The sequence below is a fragment of the Oxyura jamaicensis genome, chromosome 1 (genome assembly GCF_011077185.1).
Source record: "Oxyura jamaicensis isolate SHBP4307 breed ruddy duck chromosome 1, BPBGC_Ojam_1.0, whole genome shotgun sequence".
Classification (NCBI taxonomy): Eukaryota; Metazoa; Chordata; class Aves; order Anseriformes; family Anatidae; genus Oxyura; species Oxyura jamaicensis.
Window position 1 is genome coordinate 42,356,271 of NC_048893.1, and position 25,171 is coordinate 42,381,441.

The window sequence follows — 25,171 nt, forward strand, 5'->3', positions numbered from 1 at the left end:
GTGCAACTGCCTAGGAATCTGACACGCATCTTTAGCCCCAGCTACGGCACCGTCACACTTCCAGGGCTGACAGAGTAACTCTGTCAAACGCTAAGTGCTTATGACCTGACATACCCTAAGAAGTACTCCAGGAAGTGTTTTCTGGTTTATTTTTTTCCCCTAAGATACAAAAGAAGTCATGCATATTCTAAAGGCCTGAGAGCCCTTGTAAATGGCCGCACAAAGTTTTGAGGCCTCAGAACCAGATCCTCAGTAAAGCAAGGGGGGCTCCAGCCTTCCTAGCAGGACAGTGGACTTCAAAGAAAACTACCACACAGCTGAAGGAACTTGAGGAATATCTGTATTTGATTCACTACAGGAAAGACAGCAGAACTGCATAACCAGTAAAAAGAGTTTACAGGCAGGCAGCAGACTGAGCAAAGAGAAAAGAAAGCTGATCTGCTTCTCCAGGAGGCCTGCATCTTGTGCCTGGGCATAAATGAAAATCATATCCTTTTCCATATAGCTTTCTTATTTCTTTTATACAGATTTACTGGAAGAGCAGCTATAGATTAAGACAGCTTGATTATTCCCATAGATAAAAACAACTGCAAGCTAGGTCTTTACTGCCATTCCAGCAGACTGATTTTCAATGCTGAGAATCTGCTTCAAGCTGGGCTCTTTTGTTTGTTTTGGTTGAAACCTCCAGCTAAAGCAGTCTAACCATTTCCTTAAAACTCTCTTGGAAAAAGTTATTCTGCCCATGTCAAACATCCCAGCAAACTTTGTCTGACAGACTCTAACAAACTCTGATTTGCAACAGGATCTGAATTCTAGCTAAGGCATTCTCTTGCCAGCTTAACACAAAGTCAGCAAACACAACCCTCTGCAAGGAGGTAAAGGGATTTTGATCTGCACGTCCTCAGGAGAGGTTTCTTAGATTTTAGTAGCTAAATCCTTTGAAAATTCCACCCAATGTGCTTTTAATTGGGGATGAGCAATTCAGATCTGTAAATGAACCTGTGGCCTCAGATTTAGGCACCAGAACCCAAAGCTGTGAAGTTGTCAGGGCCTTCTGAGGCCTGCACAGCCTGAAAGAAGGAGGCAACCATTTCAAAACTGTGAGGCACCAGGTCTGGAAGGCAAACAGGCAAACGATAAGGGGAATCTGGGGCAGGAGAAAGAGTGGAGCACTCGTCTAGGAGAAGTTAGGAGCAGGGGTGAGTGGAAACAGAAGCATGAGATCAAGGAGGGGAAGAGAAGGGAGGGGAGGGGAGAGGAGAAAGCCAGAAGTCCTTGTTCTCAGTAAATCATACTGTTCCTGGACTGAAACCAGAGTTCCACAAGTTTTACCATTCCTCTGCTATTCTTTAAGTATGCTGGTGAAACTCACAGCCAAAGTATCCCGTCTCCATGCAGCTCCAGCCCACCAAGTGGCTTGCGATTTATTCCTGCCATATTACTCAAAGCAGGGAAATTAGCTTGGAATGGTGCCCTCTGACAGATGGCCACATGACAATGCGATGTCTCATGACAAAATTTCAAGTACAAGAAAACGAAGCAAGCACAGACTTGGAACTTGAATACAAAAAGCTACTCCAAAAAAAAAAAAAAAAAAAACAACAACTCAGAGGTTGCAATGTCGAGACAAATGTTAGGAAATGACAAATTTAACGTAGCCCACTTCACTGTATCAAATGGTAGACATATTATACTATGTTTAACATGGATTTAATATGGATTTAATAGTGTAGATTTAAGAGTATGACTATATACTATTTTTTCCATGGAACACTGCCTCTTCTGTGCATGACACAGAACTGCTCTTGGGAATCAGTCATGATTGTTCAGTAAATTTGTCATCTGGAGGATCCTACTGCATTTGCTGAAGTGGAGTAGATTTAATGAGGAAGGTAATATCTAAAGAAAAAGGACAATATCTTGAGTTTGATACCTGTATTTAAAACACAGAAAATACTACATACTGTACACAAAAATTCAAATTAAGCACCTCAAACTATTGGGCACATTCTCTATAATTTGTGTTTTCATGGCATTGAAAAGGCCATGTCAGAAACCAGAAACAAACTACTAAATGCAGTATAATGCAAATATGATGATTATCTCAGACGTACAAGTTTGTTAATGTTCACAAAACTCTTTGGCACGATGGACATGAACATTAGAGAATTCCCCAGCTCTACTTTCAGAACTGAGATGGAATATTATGCAGTAAATTAAATATAGAGTCACACAAACAGCGAGGATAACGCAATGTTCATTAATTGAGTTCCCCTTCAACTTACGAGCTAAGGTAGAGCCCTATGGAAAAATAAGGCTTTAATTAGGTGATCACTATCTTTTAAGATACATTCCTAAGATAACAACATTCAACTTGCAAGCACAGCCTTATTTCTGGCATTTTTGAGCATGTGATTTTTGCAACCTGAACAATGTTTCTGTAACATTGTATTTCACGTAAAATCAAGGCTTCTCCATCTCTGCTGTGGGAATAGTAGTATTCCACTGCTATGTTAGTTGCATTAAATACACTTCTATTGGATTAAAATGTGCTCCATTAGGGTGGGATTTCACAGCCAGAAGTGCAATGTAGTCATTCACCAGTGATCATACCTACTTCGTTTCATATCTACTAACATTTGAAAAACAGCATAAAATAGATGGAGCTGCTGTGGAAATGAGATAAGGAACAGGAACTTGCCATTATATGCCTGACAAGAGATGCAATCTTGAATTCTTTCCTCCTTGATACTAAACTAAGTTTTGTATGATAAAAGTGAGATGCAGAGTACTGGAATAGTGGGACATTATTCATTCTAAACTGGGATTTTTTACCCAAGAATGTGTGTCCATGGAAAACTTTTGCTCTTGAGCAAAAAATGCTAACTCGTAAGCCCAGTTCATAGCTGGAAATAATTTAAAACTCACAGTAATTTTGTCAATTGTTGTGAGACACTTTAAGTAGCAGTACTTTCTACCTTCTTGTGTCTCAAAAGGTGAGAACTTGCAGAGAACTGTGCAATCCAAACCTTTCACCCTATTTTAATTTCTAGACTTCTAGTAACATTCTAATGAAGCTTTTCTCCTGCAAACAACTGTCCTGTCTTCTCTAGAACCTGTGTTTGTATGAGGTGGACATTCCTAAAGCAAATGTGCTCACAGAACCCCAAACTCCTCCTCTAAACACTGAATAAAAGGAGCAAATTCTGCAAGTGCATACCATCCAAGCTGTTAGCTTCTACAATAATAAAAATTGGACCTACTCTACGGACTGGCTGAAACGCTTCTAAGGAGGGAGAAGGAAGGCTGTGTGGTACTGAAGTTTCCACAAACGTTTTACACTTGAAGTCACTATAATGCCTATCTATACAAGTCTACCTCTGAAAGAGGGGAAACGTCTTTATGGTTGCTTGCATCCTTTTACAGGTTTTTTCAACCAGTTCTCACATTGCAGCCACTTTTCAGTTGCCGTAGCTGCATTCTGCAAAAGCAGGCTTTTTCTACACTTCCAGGCAGATTCCTTTTCATTACGAGTTCCATCTTGTCCCACTGTGTTACTGTACACTGTTTATCTGATGCCATTCTTCATCATTTCTATAACTGCATTTTCATAGGTAGAAATGTAGTTAGTGTGTCATTCCTTCTTACCTGCATCGATGGCACATGGGTAATGGTATCGGAAGGAGCAGCCTTTGTTGTAGCAGCCTAAGGTGGCTCCTGGTTCCTGGCAATGGGAACATTTCTGAAAGGGAAACCAAGAAATAGCAATGAAGACTGTAACAAGCTTTCCAAAAATTCCTGTTTTCCTGGGAATGTTATCAACCACATTCCGGCACAAATTTCTCGAGTAACACAATGTCAGACTGTGTCTTTACACACCACAGAAAGAAAGGCCTATTGAATAAAGGCAACATAAGCTGTTTCAAACTCAACTTTTCAGCTGTGCTTTAACCAGGCAAGATACACCAACTGTTCAAACCAACCGTTCAGAAAGAACTTGAAAACACTTCTCTCAAATCCATTTCACTGAGCCATGTTTCAGTACCTGACAATGACATCAATGTTAAGAGTGGCAAAGAGCATTTATGAATCTATAGTAGCTTTAAAATGAAAATTAGCATGACAGCGAATGATTTAGAAGCCACCATTAGCATGGAAGTAATTTGGTCACATCGGTTTCATTATCACCAGCAGTGCAGTTGAACCTTTTTTCATATGTGATCAAAAAAGGTTTACATGGAGCACGGGAAGATGCCATCAAGGTAAAATACCTCACCGTCACAGAAATGACACATCTCCCAACAAATGCTCGCAGTGCCAGAGACGCTCATACATTTAGTTTCACAGTAGTAAAGCTCATCTGATGAACGTGTTCAATTTCCATTACTTAAATCCTATCATCTCAACCGGTCAATGATGTATTTGATCATATTATCAGACAGATGCGAGTGCGGCAGAATGAAAGCCACTCACCCATTTACTTCATCCCGAATGACTTTATGGAATAGGCCCATAGTATATCTCTCTCAGACAGCAACTTCTTCTATTGAACGTATATGGTGAGTGACTTTCATCAGCTCATCTAAGATTCTGATGAAAGCTGATTTCTGACAGCTTGACATTTTTCAAGAAAACAAAGTCACATCTGGCAGAAGGCTGAGAGACCCCTCTTATCTATAAACTAAAATGCAAAAAGACTACTGGCAGAAAAGTATCACCTACAGCAACTTCTTAGTTATACCTAAGAGACACAGGAACTGGGCTTTGCCAATTAATGTGACCAACACAACAAGGCCTTGTATTACTGGTACAATTCACCTTCAGTTCAGGCTATGAAAAGTTGCCTTTGGTCACTGACTACACACAGACAGATGACAACATGTCATCTCTCTTTCTGCTGGAAAAGCTAGCGTAAAACTACACGTACCCCATCGACACTATCAGCAAGTAGAGCAGGCAGAACAGACGTGCTCAAACCAGCAGCATGCCTGGCACTGCACTAAGCGGAGTTTCTCTACCATTCGAGCAGCCTCAGATGTCAAGGTGGCCACATGGGCTCAACCACACTTCTCTGCATCCCTGACGTACGTGCACGTGGCAGCAGAGGTGGGCAGAACAGACGTGGCCGAAGATTACAGCCCCAGAGAAATTCCTCAGTCTGAATAAACAGGGCTTTTGTTACAGCATTTCAAATAAGTACTAAGAATATCTGACAGTCGTTGCTCTTCCTACTCTTCTGTGCTCTGCAGACAGCGATGACTGTAGTTTGTATTTCAGTGATTGAACGAGGATGAAAGCAAAATTAGCTCCAGCCATAAACCAGGTGGCCCTCTTCAAATCAAAGCAGATGCAACTAGCAGGAAAGCTTGTGAGGCATCACTTCTCATGACACGTACAACTCCAGTCTTGAATACTGCCTTCTCTTCTCAGTTATGCCAAAGCATTTCGAGCCTGATCTTCAACATTCCCTATTATACCGCGTCTATCTTCTAAGCAGCGAACGCGTATCATGACAAACTACTGCAGTATTTTAATGTAAGGAAAGTGCCCCCGAGGCTTAGAAGGAGACTCCCAGGCAGCTTATTTTTGCCTGTCAGAACAGGAATGCTAGTTCTAAACGTTAAAACAACAACAAAAAAGTCTAAACCAATAGTTAAACATACACCAAAACGATGCATGGACCTCTAGCCAAACTGCTCTGTAATTCACTCACTCGTGGGAGTAAAACCAAGTTTCACGTATAGAATATGTCTTTTCCTGGCTATGAAACCAACCCTAGAAGAATATTATGTACTGGCAATAGTCCCAGATTCACCTATGCCAAGTACTCACACAGTGCAGCTTGAGGAGCTCTGAATCAGAGCTCTTTACCTGGACGCGCTATTCTCTCTTTCAGATGTGGCTGCCGAAGATTAATTATTCTAACAGGACAGAGCCCAAATTGACTATTCTTTTTGAACACAGATATGAATTTCTAGTTTTGTTCCTCAGAGGCATTCTGTCCTCCCCACTTTATCCAGCCTTTGAAGTACCATCACGCTGCTGCAGCAGAAGAGGTCATTCTTCCTGGGAACACTGTGTCCTGTACAGAACAGTCAATAAGAGCAGAAGAGCTACAACAGTGGAGATTAAACTGCAGCTGTGTAAAATATTTCTTATAACTAAAAAGGCATGTCATAAGAGCGCGCTGTGTGATACAGCTGAAAACAAAAAGACCCCCAGCAAGATTTTTGACACTTTTCCAAATGTTAATTTGGTCTTTGAACTAATTCTTTATTGCATCTAGCGTGGCTCGTCTTGCCATTCCGAAACCTGCCGCAGAAACACAACTGGCAGATTGGGGAATTTTAAGAGCACCTGTAGTGCTCAGCTGAGAACAGGCACAGGATATTTTCACACTGGCTGCAGTTAGGACTGGCTAGGCAGGACAAGTGGGGAATTAAGATGCCCGAGGACGAGCATCGAGCCTTTATTTCCTTTTTTTTCAACCTGCCTGACCAACTAGATTATTACCAAGGTTACCTGCAGCTACGCCCACGACAGCAATTCCCCAGTGGACTGCAATACCATCGACTGCTCAAGGCAGGGATCATCTGCTGCTGCTGGCTCCCCTGCTGCTGAACAAGTCTCCATTCTGGCAGATGCTTCTGCTTTTCACAAGCCACTGACAGTCTAATGGCCCCATTTCTTCTACCTCCTGGGACCCCCGACCATCTGCTTCTTTCAGGGGAAGCTGGGGGAACCACATACACAATAACTACTCTTTTATTTCGAGTTCTTCCTTCTTGACACGCCACAGACTGACTGAACAAAGCAGATACCCTACAAAGTCGTATGGTGCTAAAACAACTTACGAGTCTATCACTTAACCTTTGAAAGAGATGATAATAACGTAATGCCACATGGTTTCCAAATATCTCCAGAAACAAGACAGAATATAGTGATGAAAAACTTCCTAGCTGGTTTCAGCCTTCTTTTGCAAGACATTATTGCTGTGTCTCCAAAAAGATGCATAGCTCCTGTCAGTACCTTTTGAGGCTTTGGCCAGAAGCTTATCCTTACCTATTTATATTTCAAGAACAAATAAATAAAAGAGGGACGCTACAATTAGAAACCGATCTAAAACCAAAATAAAACCATGGAGTTTCATACATGAAGTAAGTGAATTGGGATTAACGACCGCTAATCGCTCTCCTTGGTCCATGAGCACATTTTCACCCAAACCCCACCATCCTGCAGCCATTCACCAGCAGATGGTAGCAGCCTGCTTGTCACTTGTACAGGAATTATAGCATTCTTAGCCAGGGAAACAGCACTCAGGCTCTCATGGGAAGAGAAATTCCTTTTGCTCAGTAAGCAGCCTGCTTAACCTCCCCTGCTTGACAGAGCTGAAGGCTGGTACTTGGAGTGCGCTCCCAATGGGAGGTGCCAACGGGTAGCAATCATTGCCAGGCATCTAATCAACTCCTGGCTTCAATTTAAAAAAAAAAAAAAAAAAGAGAGAGAGAAAGAAAGAAAGAAAGAAAGAAGAAAAAGACCACACAGTGAAGATTGATTCTGAGGTCCTATCTCCACAATTCATCTCTGGCCACAAGGCACATATATCTCACTTAGAATAGGCTGGAGAGACTGAAAAGTGCCATTTAGAAGAGACACTCCATCCCTTGAACTAAATTATCAATAGTATTAACGCCAGATACATTGTCTCTACTCCTCCATGCTATTAGCAGCCCATTTCTTCCTCGTTACAGCTCATCCTTCTCTGTCCACCTAAATGAAGCAACACCCAACCTGGAAGTGGGAGCAGCAGAGGGACACAGCCCTAGTAGTGTGCTCTTATTCATTCAAAACACTAAAAGCTCCTCTAGCTGTACTCCTTTTGTTCCAAGGGGTTTTGCTTTTTATTTTGTTTGTTGGTTCTTTTTTGGCCATACATGCTCCTTCATTACTACACGAGTAATCTCTTCTGACAGCACGCTGTTCTCAACAAAATAAAGAAAGGTGTGCATGTTGGGTACCATTCTTTGCCTCCCTTGGGGCTGCAGCAGCAGTTGTTCCCAACTCCACGCCGGTGCAGCAACACGTCCCAAGCCACCCAACCTCCCTGCTCCCGGCCGAGCACTGGCACGAGCTCCAAGCACCACGCAGCTGTGTCCCAGAGGCAATGACCAGCGCCTGCCCAACGCTCGCAGACATCCACAGCAGATGGTACCGTGTCATGTTTTTGACTGTCTATAACCCTAGAAGGTTTTTCTTGCCCACTGGTTGCTTCTTTCAGGTTCTTGCCAGCACGCGGGCCTCCTGAATACCTCCCTCCAGAATGCCTCTTCTTCCTTTGCTCTCTCTTTTCTTCCCTTTTCCTTCGCTTTGCTTTCTAGGTATCTCCTTATTTTTCTCCTTCCTGTGTACCAGTGTCAGGAATAAATATGTGAAATGAAATGGAAAGCAACAACTAAAGGTCACTTAAAAAGAAAAGCCAGCAAAAGAAAAGAGGAAAAAAAAAAAAGAAACACGTGGCATTAATTATACAGGTGTAAGTCCTCACTTTACACAAATTTTCCATACTTTCTCCTTGATCTGTCTAAACCCTATGCTTTCAGAAAAACAACTGCTTCTGTAGAAGAGCACAGCGCAAACTCAGCCAGAAGGTAAGGTGGCTTTCAGAGCCGGCCGTGTTGGAAGGAGGAGGGCCGCCGGCTCCTTGGCACGCAGCAGCTGGCAGGCCAGCAGAGGACTCGGCTGCAACATCCAGGCGAAAGGGCACCAGAAGCAGCAGGCAGCCACCTTCCCTTTCCTGGAAAGCAGGACATGGAGAGACGACTTGCTGCAATGAGCCACAAGGAAAAGCTGAAACATCTTTGCTACCGCACACAGTGGTGGAAAGTACTCTTTGCTAAAAGAGAAAGGAAAAAGGGATTTTGGAAGACTGCTGGGATTCTTCTGTTAAAAGGGACTGGGGTGAAAAAAGGCAGGGGGCTGGCGTTTTTAGGAAGTAGGAGAGGAGAACAGCACTTTCACTCTGATATAAAGACACTGGTTAATGAAAAAAAATTATTTTGGGATTGGGGCCAGAGATAACAACCACTACTAAAGGATACTGAATTATTAGTTTCCATTTCCTGTAAAGCAATTTACGTTCTCTAAAGAACAGGCACAAAATATCAGAAAAATGAATCCTGCAATTAAAAAAAAAGAAAAAAATCCTTCGCACTTGCCCTATTAAAAGGTATCTCCTGCCAATGATGACATGCTCGTGTAGCAAGCAAATCCAGTAACAACAAAGAAATAATCACTGAAGAAGGATTGGGCAGCTATCTCGAATTCAAGAAACTAAGGGCTAATTTAGATTTCAAGATTTCAGCAGAGGGACAAATCAATGATCTGGAAGATGCCATCACTGTGCTATCAAGCTGCAGCAGAAAAGAGCCAGAACTGCAGTGCTGCATGGGCTGCTGAAACACAAAGGGAAGCTGCAGCTCAAAATGGATGGCATGGAAAAAAAAGAAATACGAGAACTAAAAATGTCCTAAAAAGGGGAAATCCTATTCAAAACACACAAAACCGATTAAAGTGATTGAAGTGCAGCAGAAGCACTTCAAATGAACAAAGAACAGAGCTGTATTTCCCTCAACTTGAGGGAAACAGAGAAAAGTAGCAAGAACAGAAATAAATTGTTAGTTTTGACAAGGAATGGGTTTGTCAGCAAAAATTTCTAAGGTTCTATGCAGACACCTAGGCCATTCAACTGTATTCCTCACAAATGTCAAAAGGGGGGCGAACAAGGTGATAAAACCCGCTAACTTTGTGAAATTATCCAAGGTAGTCCAATCTCACTGTTGGTAAAGAGCTGCAAAAAGATCTCCCAGTGCTGGGTAACTGTCCGATAAAATGGAGATGAAATGTCAGTGTTGCTAAGTGCAAAGTGATACACATTGGGAAAAATATTTTCACCTATACATACACATGATGGTAGACTCTAAATTGGCTGCTACTACTCGTGAGAAGGCATCAGGAGCCGTCCTACACAGAAACGTCACGCAGTCCTTGCATCCACAGAAAAGAGTCAGAATATACTAAGTTATTAGGGACAGAAATTGATAATGAAAACAAGATCTTCATTATGTTTATGTATTACACTTGTAGTATCCTGAATAGTGTGTGTGGTTCTGGTCACCTGATCAAAGGAATACGACAGATCAGGAAAAAAAATAACAGAAAGACCACAGAGGTAACTAGGAACATAAAGTGCTTCCACATGAGAAGAGACTAAGTACTGTAGAGAAGAGGTAAGAGAAATGGCACTGACATCTACGTAGCAAATATGGTGTGCACGAGGGAATGATTTTAGCTATTTCCAAAGAGGAAGAGCAAAGAACAAGACCATCAGGCTGCAGGATTAAATTGTAAAATAAATCCACTTTTCTACAGAACAGCTAATTAGACCACAAAGCTCCCTGCCAAAGGCTGCAGCATTGGCCAAAAGATAAGCAAGATGAAAAACATTTTAGACAAATTCCTCAAGGATAGGTATGCCACCGTCTGCTAAACACAGCAATCTCAAGGAGAATAAGCTAAAGCTGTGGCTGCTGAAAGCAGGTGGAAAATCCCTAAATAGCACTCTGAACACACCTGGTTTACTACACTCCTCCGAAGGTAAGTGCTCCTGGCCACTGCTGGAGATGGGACACCACAACACGTACTTTTGTACCTGCCCAGAATGGTGCTTCTTTTGCAGACCGAGGGATTTGATTGTGAAATTCCACAAAAACAGCTACAAAAATGTGCTTTTTAGAAGGAGTGCAGACACCCAACAGCATACTGTGAGGTTACGAGCTTTTAAGACTTCAGTCTTACCTCCAGAGCAGGAAGGCCAAGCTAAACTGTAACACTGTATGAAAGGGCTGAAATTTGATCTAAGCAATGAGTTCATGTTCAGCACTCCAAGCAAGCCTAAGTGTTTCATTCACTTGGTAGAGTGATCAAAGGCTTACATGTGCATGAATACACTCCAGGAGATGAGACCGGCGAAAGGTTGAGAAATCATGGAAGATGATGAACCCTCTCCGCCTCTCAAACAATGGAAAGAGGAAAAAAAAAGAAGACCGGGCGTAACCGAACTAGAACCGAGTTCAGATATTGCAAGAATAAACTGAAGGTTAACGTGAACAGATTCAGCAAAATTCACAGAATCTGGAAACTTGAGATGGTAATGGAAAAGCATGTGTAATTTTAAATTAAGCAGGCTGAGCACACCCCTTTGTAGCCAATACGTTTCATATTTTAAAAGGAACATTAATAGACAGACCAGCAGGTCAAAGAAGACCAGAAATGCCTAAGTGTTGTTTCCTTTGACGACAAAGAGCCGCCCTGAACAAGAGAAACGTTTCAGACAACCACTTACAAGTACAGGGATTTGAATTTGCTAAAGCATGCAAGTCTGTCTAAAAAAATTATACAGTTTATGTTATCTTGGCTATTCATTTGGGGATTTAAATGTGCAACAATAAGTGCAATTTAGCTTAGAAAAGGTCTGAAAGATAGAAAAGGAGACTTAAAAGAGGAAAAAAATTCAACTGTTCAAGCAGTGATTATGCGATAAGGCGACACACGGGTGCAGGAACAGCATACTCAGCAACAGAGCGCGTTCGCTCCATTTGGATTTTCTGCCACTACTAGATTTCTTTCCCAACCACCTTGGGTACTGATTACGGGATATCTAAATAGGTGGTCAATCCCTATTTAGCACAAGGTGTGACGAATGCAATCTAAACCAGCAGCACACAGTTGCCTTAAAACAAAGCAATGTCACCACCATAAAGGAAGAGTTTGTGGATAAGTCAAATAACTACCAAAACCCCTCCCCCATGAAGCAATAGCTTTCTATAAAATGGAATTTGTTTTCAAGAGGCAATCTGCATGATGAAACCAGTTTTTCTCCAGCCGAACGGAAAATGGATGCTGACTGTTTATGAAGACTTGAATAGTTCAGTTGGAAGGGACCTCCATGGATCATCAGGTCCGACTGCCCGACCACTTGAGGGCTAACCAAAAGTTAAGGCACGTCATTGAGGGCATTGGCCAAATGCCTCGGGAACACCGACAGGCGTGGGGCATCAACCACCTTGCTAGGGAACCTGTACCAGTGTCCAACCACCCTTGAAGAAAAGACTCTAAGGAAAAAGGTCTAATTCATTAAGTTATTAGTGGCAGTGGACTCACTACTAACAGAAGTAAAGGCTTAACAGATAATAAAACGTTTCTGAGCAAGGCAAACCATAAGTGGGAAAGATTTTGACAAGATAGCAAATACCTGAGCAACCTGGCAGCAAAAAGGGGGCAGAACAAGTCCACCCCTGCTAACGATTCAAAGGCTTGCAACAGCACACAGAAATAAAGCAATTGTCATTATTTGTAATAATCTCTGCAAGCCTTCATCAGAAACAAAGCCCTACTGTGCAAGACGCTTCTGCGATACAGAGTGAAATGCTGGCGGATGCAAAGGGATGAAACGGGAATGAGGAGGCAGGCAAGGCACATCCAGTTGTTCTGCAGAAATCCCTGACAGGGAGGGCTTTGAAGTGACGTACGAAGGAAAAGCAAGGTAAGCACACAGGTTTTTGAAAGAGAGGTACTTCATTTAGAAAATTAAAAATATAAATAGGATGCACTGGAAGTATATCCTAAATCCTCAAAGGCAAAAGATGAATGAGCAGGATACAGGCAGCTAAGGCAATAATGAGTAACTTGCCTGAGGCATAGGAAAAGAAGAAGCCTGCAGCAAATAAAACTGTGACTGTGGTTAAAGAGAGCACAAGAAGCTGGCAGCTCCTCCAGAAGGCTGCTGAAGCAGCAGCTACGGGCAGCCCTGCCCCGAGGAGGAGGTGAGCAAAATGCAAAGTGAGCACTGAGGTCCGCTGGCGGCTGCTGCCCAGGGAGAGCAGCTGAAGATGAGCAGCAACAGCAAGGGAGGTGAGCCCAAGGGAGGTGGAGAAGGTGGAAGGACAAATGCTCGGAGGGGTGGATATCGCCCATTAGTGGTGTGCTGTCAGGTAACACATCAGCGTTCAAAAAAAAGGGGGAAAAAACTTGAAAAACTTGAGCAATAGATATTCAGTCACAGTTTGGGAAAACTAAGCAGGTCAGTAACACGCGTCGATGAAAAGACCTTAGCTACAGAGCACGTGTCATACAGAGCACGTGTCCTATGTAAAAAAAAAAAAAAAAAAAGGAAAAAAAAGACTGCTGGCCAAAATTGTGAATGGGTTTAAAGAGGAATATGTTATTTCACTATCCAATAATCATCAGCAAAAAAAGGACAAACCACAATGATAGACCCAACTGGCCATTACAGTAACAACTACTTTTCATGAATTCTAAAGTGCATTTATTTTAAAATATCTAGGAGCAGCTGGCTTGCCAAGGCAGAAAAGCTTCGTACGAACTAGTAGCAGTTCAGAAGCAGCAGCAAATATAAATAGCAGCCCAAGTCCAAGGCCGGATGGCATTCCAGCTGGTGTTACAAGGCAGCTGAGGAGGTATCAATCAGTGTTCTCCTTAAAGGACAGGCTTAACGTTGTTCCACCAGGGGAAGAACTTCCTCTGTCTAAGGATTCTGGAGCTATGCTCTTCTTCCAAGGTTTGAGAGAAGAAATTAAAAAATTAATGAAAGATCTTTTGGGGCTGAGGCCACTGCTGAGTCATGATAAAGGTTATTTGCATGATCTGTTTGCAAGCTACAGCTTCAGGTTTCATAAATTTAGATCAATCTGTACCAAGATAAGGGCTGGTATGAACTATACAGTACTAGAAATAAGTCACCGTGCAAGATCAAGAAGAAATTTCATTTTCACCTGAGGCAAAAATAGAAAGATAAAGGCATTTTTGTTTTGTTTTTAGTTTATTTTACACAGGCACGCCCTCCTCTCACTTCTTATTCCTCCATCTGAGGGCTCTAGCCCAAAAGCAGAAGTGTAAGGCAGCAGCGAAGTCTTCTTTGGTCAACAGCTTCAGAAACTCAGAATGGAAAATTCTTCTTTGGGCATTCCCCTTTGAGTTTTTTGTCCAGAAAACTGAATTTGCTGGTAACTTGGTTAAAATTCCTGTTCCCCAGGAACCCCCTCTGCATGTTTCTGCTGAGGAAGGGTACCATGTGGCATCACTAAAGAATCCTTATTCTCCCCAGTCACAACATGTGGCACTTCAAAGGTAGGGTAATTAAAGTTAAGCACGGGAGTAAAGACAGCAGAAAAAGCTCATCACAGAATAGCTTTATAAAACTGTAATATGGGTATTGGAATTATTCTCATATAATGTAAACAATTTCCCAAAATTAACATTAAAAATGTTGGTGTTCTGGAAAGCATTGGTTATGCTTTGTGTCAACCTTGAAATTTTAGCAATCAATTCCACTTGGAGTCCTTCCTCCAGAAAACATTTAACATTTACATTTAATAATGAATATATGGATGGTGCCAGTACATTCAAGCTACGATTTTCAGCGTTTCAGCTTCCTACTAGGAAAGAAAAAACTAGCAAAACATTTTTATCTTCCACAGACCTGAATCTAAACGATACATGAACAGATTTTCAAGTGACTAACTTCCTCTCCTGACATCTACGCAACTGAAACATGCAAGCTCGTATCAGCTCCCTCATCTTGCAATTTAACTATGAGTATCTGCCAGTTTCGGAACATAACATACTTTAAATTTTCCAAGCATCCTACAAGTCTGTCTTGATGCTCACAAAATGACTGTTTTTAAGTCCTGTTTTACACAGTAATTAACTGACTTGTTAAAGGCCACTGTGGGAATTTTTGACAGCATAGGGTTTGAAAGGACCATAGCTCTCAGAAGGGAGCTCAAGCACATGAAGTTGCCTTCCTCCCATTAAGTTTCACATTGAGCAGCAGAATCCTGTGGTGGAAGTCCCCATTTCAGAGATGCATGCCATGACACCCTCCTCCTTTTTCTCTCCCTTAGCAAGAAGTCTTCCCTGACGCTGCACACTCACCTTTCATCATCAGTAACTTCCTTAAACTTAGCGAGCTTGAGTCCTCAGTAAGCAGAAAGCAAGGAAGGTGTGAGAAGAGTTGTGGTTACCAACAGCACAGCCCAAAGTACCAACAGAGCCATACGTTGCCAAGGGATAAGCCAGGAGAACAAGACAAATACGTACCTAATTTATACCTACAGGACTTGAGTGCAAAGCGGAAGAAAACATGACAGGAACAAGAAACAGAAAAAAAAGTCACTAGTAGCTGATGACTGCAACTGTATTTTTAACAGTAACCTTTAATTTTTTCCTCAAATATAAGGAAAGCATTGGACATGGGCATCAGTCAGTTGGTTGAGATGAGATGTACGTATTTATGATTTATGAGTGGTTATGCAACTAGACCTCAGAAGAGGTACATGCTCTACCTACCGTTACTAGCTCAGGTGCTGACAAAGACTGCAGAGCTCTCTCTGGGTGTGCTTCGCTGCTTCGGTATTTGCCTTGGGTGTGGTTGCCATCGTACACTAAGTCCTGTGCTTACCCAGAGTTTAGCAAGGCTGAAGACAACTTCAGTCTATCTGCATGATCTGGTCACAACCCCAACGCTGCTGGAATTTGACACTTGACAGAAGTGTATGTGTGTGGAGTTTGCTGGCTGGATCAGCTACCCACACTAGTTCAGGCTGAGAGCAATAGTGCTGGTGGAAGGGATGGCAGTGGGGAGAAGAATGGCTCCTAACAGGTGTACTGGGGACCAGGTTTAAGCTACCACCGGGCTTCATCTTCACAGCTGCTTCAGGAAGGTGTCTGAATGGTTTTTATCAAGGTGAAGGCCTTTATCAAGGATGCTTTTCTCTTTCGTACCCCTATCAGCCAGGCAGCCTCGACCTGTTGCTATATTCCCACCATCCCACTACCCCCATTTTAACTACCTCCTCTTATTCCCCACCCCGCACTCATCTTTACTAACTTACTGCACTGTGGCACAAAGCATCGAGGACTGTGGCTGCAGTAAACATAGGAATTGCATCAAGTCTAAGAAAGGGATTTTGAAAAAGTTTTTAGTTGTAGTCATAGCCCAGGCACTGCCATCTATGAACCTGAAGGAAGAGAAGCCAGCACGACTGAGAGCACAACTTGGAACTTCAAAAGGCTTTCTGATGAGAATTGTTTGAAAAGTTCCCTAGCTAAGGGCAAACCCACAGCCAGTCATCGTATCTCAGGTCCCTGCTGCACTGTTTGGGCAATCTGCTCCTCTTCTGCTCCTGTCTTGGCTCAGCACTGCAGCAGGAACGAGCTGTTGAGGGGAACCAGCCTCACAACTCACATCCCCCATGTTCCCTGAGCAACTTTGAGCCCCTACCTCCAGCTACATGCCTTCTCACCATGGCTCAATCCACTTGTGCTCAACCATAGCCTTAGCAATACAAGACTGCTGTTAAATGCTAATTGCTTACTAATGAAAACTAATCATCATGCAATTAAACTTTAATCACTAAGCAGCTGGCTGAGATCCAATCCATAACAATGAAGCTTCATTAATAACTTTTTCAGAGTGCTCTATCCACGAAGACTACCCTGTACTTCGCATCCTGTACCTCACGGAGTCCATGCATGTGTATGAAATTCTGATGAAAAAGATTTCTATTACTAAAAAAAAAAAAAACACAACACCAAAATAAACCACCTAGATCGCAGTTTAAGAGCATTAGTTTAGGTGAAAAGTACGGTTTTAAGATGCAGGGAACCCTGACTCCATTCCTGGCTTCCTCATTAATAACCCCAGGCAAGATTTGCGGTACAGACAAAAGCTCTTCTGATTTTTGTCTCTTCAGAGTATTTGTTCTTCAAGGCAAAAATGTCTTCTGAGTTTTAATTTTGCTACAGTTTCCACAATTATTACACGAATCCTCATCATAGTTCAGTTTTGCTTTGACTCCTCTTTCTACATTAAGAGAAATTAATCTAACCTCTTCCAGAAAACAATTCTCTAATTAAATACTGCTGTTAAAAATAATGGGAAGACATGACAATTCTTTTTTACAAAGATAAAAATTGCTTTCCATATTATATTTTTAAAAAATCTCACATCACTTTCCAAAAGTTTCTCAGTTTTGACCTAGACCCTTCCCATCCCAGTCTGGCTACTGCACGAAGCATCATGGTTCTGTAGCTAGCTTTTTAAGAATTCGGGTTGCTTTGTAGTGTTTGAAGAACACTACATCCCTATTTATTCTGAATAGGAAAACATTTGTATAGTTCAAGCATTACTTTTTGCTTACTCTGAGATCAGAGAATTCACGATAACATTTTTAAAGTAAAATTGAGAGCCTAAAATGTTTTATTTAAATATATAATTATAAAAGATAGAATGTATTTCTAATAACCCATACAATATTTTATAATGGAAAGTCATGAATTTTTACCTTCAAAAATATATTCTTAATCTCTTGGGTCAGTTTGATTAAAAAGAAACATATTTCTTTCCAAAATCAGGAAAATATTTTGAGAAGTCTCCATTTTTGCCTAGTTATAAATAGATATAGCCTACTAGAAAGAAACACGGAGGTGTAGAACAGAATAAGCTTCTGAAGTTCTTGCATGTCCTTCAACACCTGTTTCTTAGGTAGCATTCTTATAACGATGGTAAGGGGATACAGCTCAAGAGACTACCATCTGGAATCGTTCAAGTTAAAAAAAATAAATTAGTTCATTAAGTTAGAACAGAAACACCAACAGCACAACAACCCTCCTCCCCAGTTTTTGGAAATCTTGCAACCTTTTTGCCAGCACAGCTTAAAAAGATTCAAGCTAAAAAGATGCATAAATGGGCTGTATTCACTCATTATTGAGAATTTAACAAGAGTTTGGCAACTGAAATCAGACTAAAGGGATTGCGTGAGTCAGACAAAGAGCTCTGAAGCTTTGTTTAGAAATCTTCTGCACAGAGAAAGGCCCGTTCGCATTTGGAAGAGCTTCTTAGAAGTTAAAGTTACTTAAATGTATTTTTAGGTGAAAATTGTACACAGAGTTCAAGGATCCCTGATGCTTTATGGAAAGGCCACAACTGCGGAATAAGCAAGCTGCATTTTACATACAAAAGTTTCCAGTGCTCCTGGCTACAGCTAATGCAAGCAGTTAAAACATCCCATTCTTTCCCAGTGCTCTATTGTCAGCAAATCTCTTCCCTGCTTTCCTCACTCCACATGCTAGACAAACAGGGGAATATAAAAACACGTGTCAGCAGCCGTAATGCCCACACCTCAGGATAGACTGATGGCAAAGGAGGGAGCTGAACACACACAGAAATGACCTCCATGTACTTAACCCTTTATCTTCTCTGCCCCCATACAAAAGGCTGATAAAGGAGAAGTCTTTCCTTTCCTCTCTTCCCAGTATCATCTTTACATGAGACCTCAAGTAAAACACGCTTCCTGCCACCTACAAGCCACGGTCACCAATACGCTGCATCAATTTTACTCAACTTCTACTTGTGATAAAGCCAAGCTTTATCTCCCCAGCATAGTTAATGGCTTTCAATCACTTGAGATATTGAAATATATGCATTAGGAATGTAAACGTAGATTCTCTCTGCTCACCTCCTTGGCAGCTGAGGATTGTGATACCAAGACACAGAGCTGCTGTGAGCTCCAAAGCACCGTAGCACTACTCATTCACACCTCCAGGTCCCTACCAGAGGCAGGCAGCGAACTGAGATACAACAGGGGCTCCCACCAGGCTCTCATCTCCGTGGTGGCACACTCTCACAGACCAGGAGTCACGACAGCACAGACAGTTTCAGTAGCGCAGCAGATGGCAATGCTTTTCTGAGAAAACCGAATCAGAAATGCATTATTCAGCCTGTCTTTCAGAATTTCTGCTCTACCAGAAATTTCCTGGTTCCTTATTTTTGTAGCGCTGCAGAAGAATACTAAGGATGCTGCCATTTCTTGAGGAATGGAAAGAAATGTTAGGCTAATTGTACCAAGGGCTGTCTTCAAGAAAAAAAAGAGCACGTTTTCAGTTGAGCCAACTGGGTGTTCAGACACCGTCTGTCAAAGAAAACCAAGAACTCGATCGCTTCAAGGGTAATTGTAGAAGGTGCCTCAAGATTCTGCGGCACTCCTCACTTGTGGGGTTAAAGCACACTAAAAGCTGTTGACAGAGAGAAACAGGGAACGTTCTCAGTCCACCCGTTTTTCAACCACTGCTAACAGGCAGCTTTTAAATTTGTTACTGGTTTCCCTTTTTTCACAGCGGAAAATTAACAAGCTCCAGTGTCACTTCTTCCTCCTCTGGAAATTTCTCCTTAATATTACAAGTCTGGGTATAAGAAACACGGGTTCTCCTTCCTGTGTTTGTCAGGCACGTGGCCTTTGAAGCAGCAGATTATTATTTCAGCTGAACCCTGACCCGATGCCGAACTTCACTTGATAGGCTTTTGGCAAGGAAAAATTAAGAAAAAACCACGTCAAGTGCTGCATGTTTTTCTTCTTTAAAAAGAGGGATAATGATTAAGAGGTCAGCATTCATCTCCCAACACTCAGAAACAGTAGCACTGTGGGATTATAACACTTCTTAGTAGTGGTGCCAGTGTTATGTTATGGCTAAATGAAGATCTCGTGGTTAGAGCCACCAGGGAAAAGGCCCTCACCAGTCAGGGACAGCAAACGTGGTCCAGAGAGTAAGCGGATGGAGATGGCTGACCTGGCAGGACAGACGGGGGCGTGGGATTGGTCTTCTGATGGCTTAGCTAGCTAAAACATGTATGTAAAAGCAATAAAAGACAAAACCAACCACCACTGGGTAAACGTGCAATTGGTTGATCTAGCACAAGGGAAATGGCAGGAGAGAGCAGCTTTCAAAGAGGATGAAGCAGGATCGCCCCTCTTGGCAGCAGCTCTCTTCTAGAGCCTGCCTTGGGGATAACAAAGCACACCTGTGCCCAGTGAGACGTTCACAATAAAACTGGCACCTTCAGACTCTTGGCACTACACCATGTGGGTTTCTGGGACTAGGAACTGGTTTGCTCTGTTTTGCCAGCAGTAGCTAACCTTCTGCAGTTTCCTCAGTTCAGACGTGTTCCCTAGCTTAGGCGTCTGATTACCAAGCAGTTAGGAACCTTTTAAAACCAATTACTTACAGCACGTAGGAGCATTTTGGTCAGGTTTTGGTTTCCCAAACCTGAGAATATAAGTAGTTTAATGCCCAGTGCTCCCCTCTAGGGACCTTACTTTACCCAACTTACAGTGAGGGTCCCAAAAGAAAATGGTTCTATGAAAGCAAGAGAGTGAACTAAGATACTGTACGTGGGTAATTCTTCTTTCCTTTATGGCACAGATTTTCACAGACAGATGCTCTGGGCGATCAGCTAGCATGAGTTTGAAGAGATCAAGAACAAGTTTCTGTGCAAAACCAGAAGCTGTTCTTCGGGAAATCTGGAAAGCACACATAAACCTATCTCCGGCCCCACAAACTAACAAAGGCACACTGAACGTGAGCCAGAAGGTTCAAGCACTTCCTTCCAGGTAGTATGAGGATTAAAAGATTTCTCAAGCTGGAAACGAAGCAGAGAGTGACGAGAAAAGCATTAGATTCTTTAGACTTTTTAATACGGGGATCAACAAGTTTTCCTTTCAGAGAACTGGAGGCTGAACCAAGAGCTAGATTTACATTCATCAAGGTCAGTTCAGGCAGTGATGGCAGGGGGGAAACACCAAGAACCAATACCTGTGCTAGGTCAGAGCCTCTGCCTTAAGAAAAAAAAAGGGGGGTTTATAAAAAAAATAATATATAATAAAAAGAACCCAAGCAACAGCATACCACCTCCCGGTGTACAGGCTTTTAGAAATTAATGGTAAAACTCACTCTCTGCTTGGGCTTTAGAGTTATTCTTCTCTTTTACCTACCGCTTCTTAAATTTAATGCTGAGAACAGAAACCATCAATTCTTATGAACAGTAAGTCTGCTGAGGACTACAAAGATGGCTTGGTAATTTTGCCAGTTTCAAAGGTAACCAAAATTTAATCTTGCAACAGTTTCTCATGAGCAGGAAAACAAAGAGGAGATGAACAAGGCAAGACACTGTTTTTTAATTTATCTATAGCAAGGTGCATGCCACTGTTAGATTTCCATATTTATATGTGCAAAGAGATGGCTTGACATGACTGTAAGGAGGAACACCCTAAAAAATCCCCATAGGAAGAATATGGATATACTTTATCTTACCAGATAGGGTCAGGAATCCTTCAATATTCTCAAATCTTCTGCAAGAATACTAGCCATAAGGTTCCCTATCCCATATGACAAAGATCTGACCCCAATTCTCTAATTAATGATCAATTTTATCTGGTCCAAACCATGGTGTCTGACCACCTCCAACACATTCTCTAAGCAACACGTCCCTCCAGCACTAGGGAGGTGGCAATTTCTGTTCTAGACTTCATTAGCCCTGGGACCCAAAGTGTCTAATGGCAAGAAGGCCGGTGAGCACCTTACTGTGGTGTAACAACCAGTATGATGAGAGGAACACGGACTGCTCGACAGGTAGGTCTCATCTGCTGGGGTATCCAATTTGTAACTCAAAATAAGAAGGCTTAAGGCATTCTGCATCTAAAGCAGCCCCGTCTATCCAACCAGCTCTTCATGTTCTCAGAAACAAGAAGCCCTCTGGGGTAAGCAGAGCAAATGAAGTGCCTTCTCCGGGCTTCAAGAAAGGTTCTTCCGCTTTGAAATCCAGCTGGATTAGAAGATAATGCATTCACATCATTTTCAGTCCACAGTGAAATCAGGCTTTATGGAAAGCTCAAAGCTCAAGAAAGGCTCTTCTGTTTGACAAAAACCATTTTTTTGGAAAGAAAATACTTTCTCATCTCAAATTCTCCTGAAGTATTCGGTACAACTAGGACCTTGTAAAAAGCTACAATAAGCTTCCATGTAAGAGAGGGGGAAAAGAAAACAACACAGGTGAGTTGGTGTGAGAAGAAACAGTGGGCGGGTTACTTACACCACTACCATGGTTTATGACTGAGACCAGGAGTTCACGTTTCTTATTTCTACAGTAGGATGCTGCACAAGGAACAGCAAGAGAGACAGATCGCTAAAGAAAACATTTCAGCTCATCTAATGGTATGAACTCGGTTTAAATTTTGTATGCATTCACCCTTTGTGGCTACTCCCAACAGTTTACATGAAATTGGAACTACGGCAGTATTTTATGTGCACAGAATGCATTACATACATGAACCGTTCACCTCCAGGCTCGTGATCCCTTCATGTGCTATAAACTAACGTCTTCCCTTTCCCTGGACCAAATCTAAGACCTAGATTACCAAATGCTTGTGCACACATTTATCTCCTCTCTCCAGCCAGCAAGCAGCTGTGTGGTTTGAACGTCTGCTTTTCCAGGACACGCTAACACTGCTGAACTGCATGTCCGCTGAAAGGAGGAGAAAACGCACTTGCAAAGCAAGGAGGAAGTATAGAAAGAACATATGCAGCAAGCATAGGCAATCAGCTGTCGGAGCCAGAAGGCTGTCCTCAGGCAGCAGGGCAGAAGAGAGTCTAGTTCAACGCAGCCTTTCCACTGCCTGAGGACGGCCTGTGGCAGGCACACCTCTTGATACCCTGGCTGCCAGCTCTGTGCTGCGCGTAACCCTCTCCTCAGTCAGGAGGGGAAGGCACGCAGCTCCCAGGGAAGAACGCAGCACTATTTGCTGCAGCAGAATAAGAAGGTTAAGAAAAAAGATATACTGCTAGGAAGGGGAAAAAAATAACCACCCTATTCCATTATTTGTGACAGAGGTGAAGGAAGAGACGGATTGCTTTTACCAACATAATGAAGAAGAGCCCAGCATTCAGCTAGGACATCTGTGACTGTGTTGGTGTAAGACACAGCATAACAAGACGTGCACACAAATGGCCCTGTCTGAAAGTTCACAGCCCCAGACAGAACTGGGGTAAGCACTAACAGGATATGTATCGCATCTCATACACAAAGAGAAGGCAGCATTTCTTACAGCTTTAAATGGAAAGAATTAGAAAAAAAATAAAATCAAATGAGAAGATGCTTGCTGCTCCGATTCAAAGTCAGAACAAGATGGCAGAGGATGGATTAAGGATGATGTAGATTAAAGGACGCATTTGAAGTGAGAGTACAAGACCTCACCATGAATTCAAGACGAGTTTTTAAGCTTGTGACAGAAAAGCACGGATCTGGAGCAAAAAGAAGGCTCTACAAGCCTAGAATAAAGCAAGTGGGCTACCACAAGTTACCCAAAGACTTGGCAATCGAGGATAAGGGCAAGGAAAGCGCAAGCAGGACCTCAGCAAGCCACACAAAAAGCAGAGAGTAATGAACAACAGCCTCTGCAAAACCAGTGAAGAGAAAAGAGGTAATCAAAAGAGGACACAGCCAGGAAACGAGGTGCAACAACGCTTCAAGAGCCACACAGCTGATAGTGAAAAACGTAGCTGACAGAGGAAGGAAAATGAAGAACTGGATCTGAACTTTAGCTAGGAAGAGATCACAGTAAACACTGATTACAATTGTAGTAGAGCACAATTGAAGCCACGGTGGAGGACAAGAGCACCAGACAATGCTCTCAAAGAATTTTGAGATGAAAAAAAAGGAAAGGAAATGAAGAGGTAGTTGCAAAGGCAAGAGAGGCCACAGGCATTTTGTACACCTCTTTTAAAAATGTGAAACACTTGTGTCTACAGGTTACTACGAGTGAAAAAAAGCTGCGAGTTGAGTGAGTGATTAAAGGAAAAAGGCAGAGAGAAAGGACAGCAGGTTCAAGAGAGATAAGGGGATATTGCTGTACGGTGCCATAAGGGCAGATGAAAGGGTTAAGAAGAGAAGCAAGAAATTCGATTTGTGACAAGGAGATGATCATAACGGTTGGAAGAAAGTGATAAAGAGTAGGCCAAAGTGTATTCAGTCAGAAAAAGAAAGTTGCCAAGATCCCATACAGAGAAAGAACTACATGTGAAACAGAACAGGCAAGAACCATATAACAATGTTGTGGATAATGGGCTACTATTTGACAAGCTTGATGAGAGCCCCTGGACACGGCCATGATATTCTGATGGGCAAACACCCTTTGCCGGTACAGAACACAAGGAGGATTACTGAAGGACAACTCGAGTGGTTCAAGAGTTGTGGAGAAGGCATTTGCTATTGGAAAGACCAGAATCATAAATGAAGAACACACCCCGAGAACAGGAAAAAGGGAAAAAAAACAGGCTGGTGAGATCCAAGCTGAAAGTACTGGTGAGCTGCAAGACACACGAAAGCCTCACCACGTCATAAGTAAAAGCCAACTGACGGTGGAGAACCTGAAAGAAACCTTGCAATTATCGGAGATGAGAAACTCAGCACACAGGCACTACTTGGTGAAAACCAAATGAAATTAACTGACTTTGTTTAATGAGAAGCTAGAAACGAGAATGCAGGCCAAATCAAGTTAGGGCAAAGAAGCATGTAATTACTGTCAGAGAACAGTGAGTGAAAATGCAGAACAAGCTGGGAATCAAAGTTGTAGAGGAAAGCTCATGGGGAGGAAATGAGCTGCATATAATAATGCAGAGAGAAAAGAAAATAAAAACTGGATCCTAGCACTGCTCAGAAAAAGAGAATCTGAAGGTAACAGGAAAAGTAATCTCACATCTCTCCCCTGGTCTGGCCTAGGACAGAAAGCATAACGCAAAAGGTAGCGATAAAGGGTTGTAGCGTGCTGATAATGGCATGGGAAGCCAAGTAGCTGTGGTTTTAAAGTGACAGCTTCTGTCTCGGATAATCAATAATGATTGTCTCCACCCACAACCACGGGATGGTGAATAAGGCTCTCCCTTTGTCCCTGCTTGATTTTACATCTCTCCTCGCTTGTTGTGTACTCGCACTTTGGAGAAGTCCCTTATCAATCAGTCTGACTTCTGGGGTAATTCACATGGAACTCATCAATAGTCAAACCACCCAAGTTGCACTCAGCTTACAGACCTCTACGCCTTTCCACTTTATCGACCTTATTTTGCAGGGACTGTGAGTTCTCCTGAAGTTGTATAATAAGTGTTACAGTCAGAATAATTGGAAGGGACCTCCGTAGATGGCTGGTCTAAACCTCTGCCCAAAGCAGAGACATCTTTGAAGCTGGGTCCAACTTCAGAGGTACAG

At 42.4% G+C, this 25,171-nt stretch overlaps 1 protein-coding gene across 3 annotated transcripts in view; it reads right to left on the bottom strand.

The window, feature by feature from the left end:
* The window catches only part of TCF20 (transcription factor 20), a 59,339-nt gene that overhangs the window by 11,865 nt on the left and 22,303 nt on the right, over positions 1 to 25,171 (bottom strand). For all 3 annotated transcript variants that reach the window (XM_035335228.1, XM_035335220.1, XM_035335210.1), the window contains exon 3: positions 3,649 to 3,742. In XM_035335228.1, the coding sequence (XP_035191119.1) occupies positions 3,649 to 3,742 (94 nt within the window). The remainder of the gene's footprint in view (positions 1 to 3,648; positions 3,743 to 25,171) is intronic.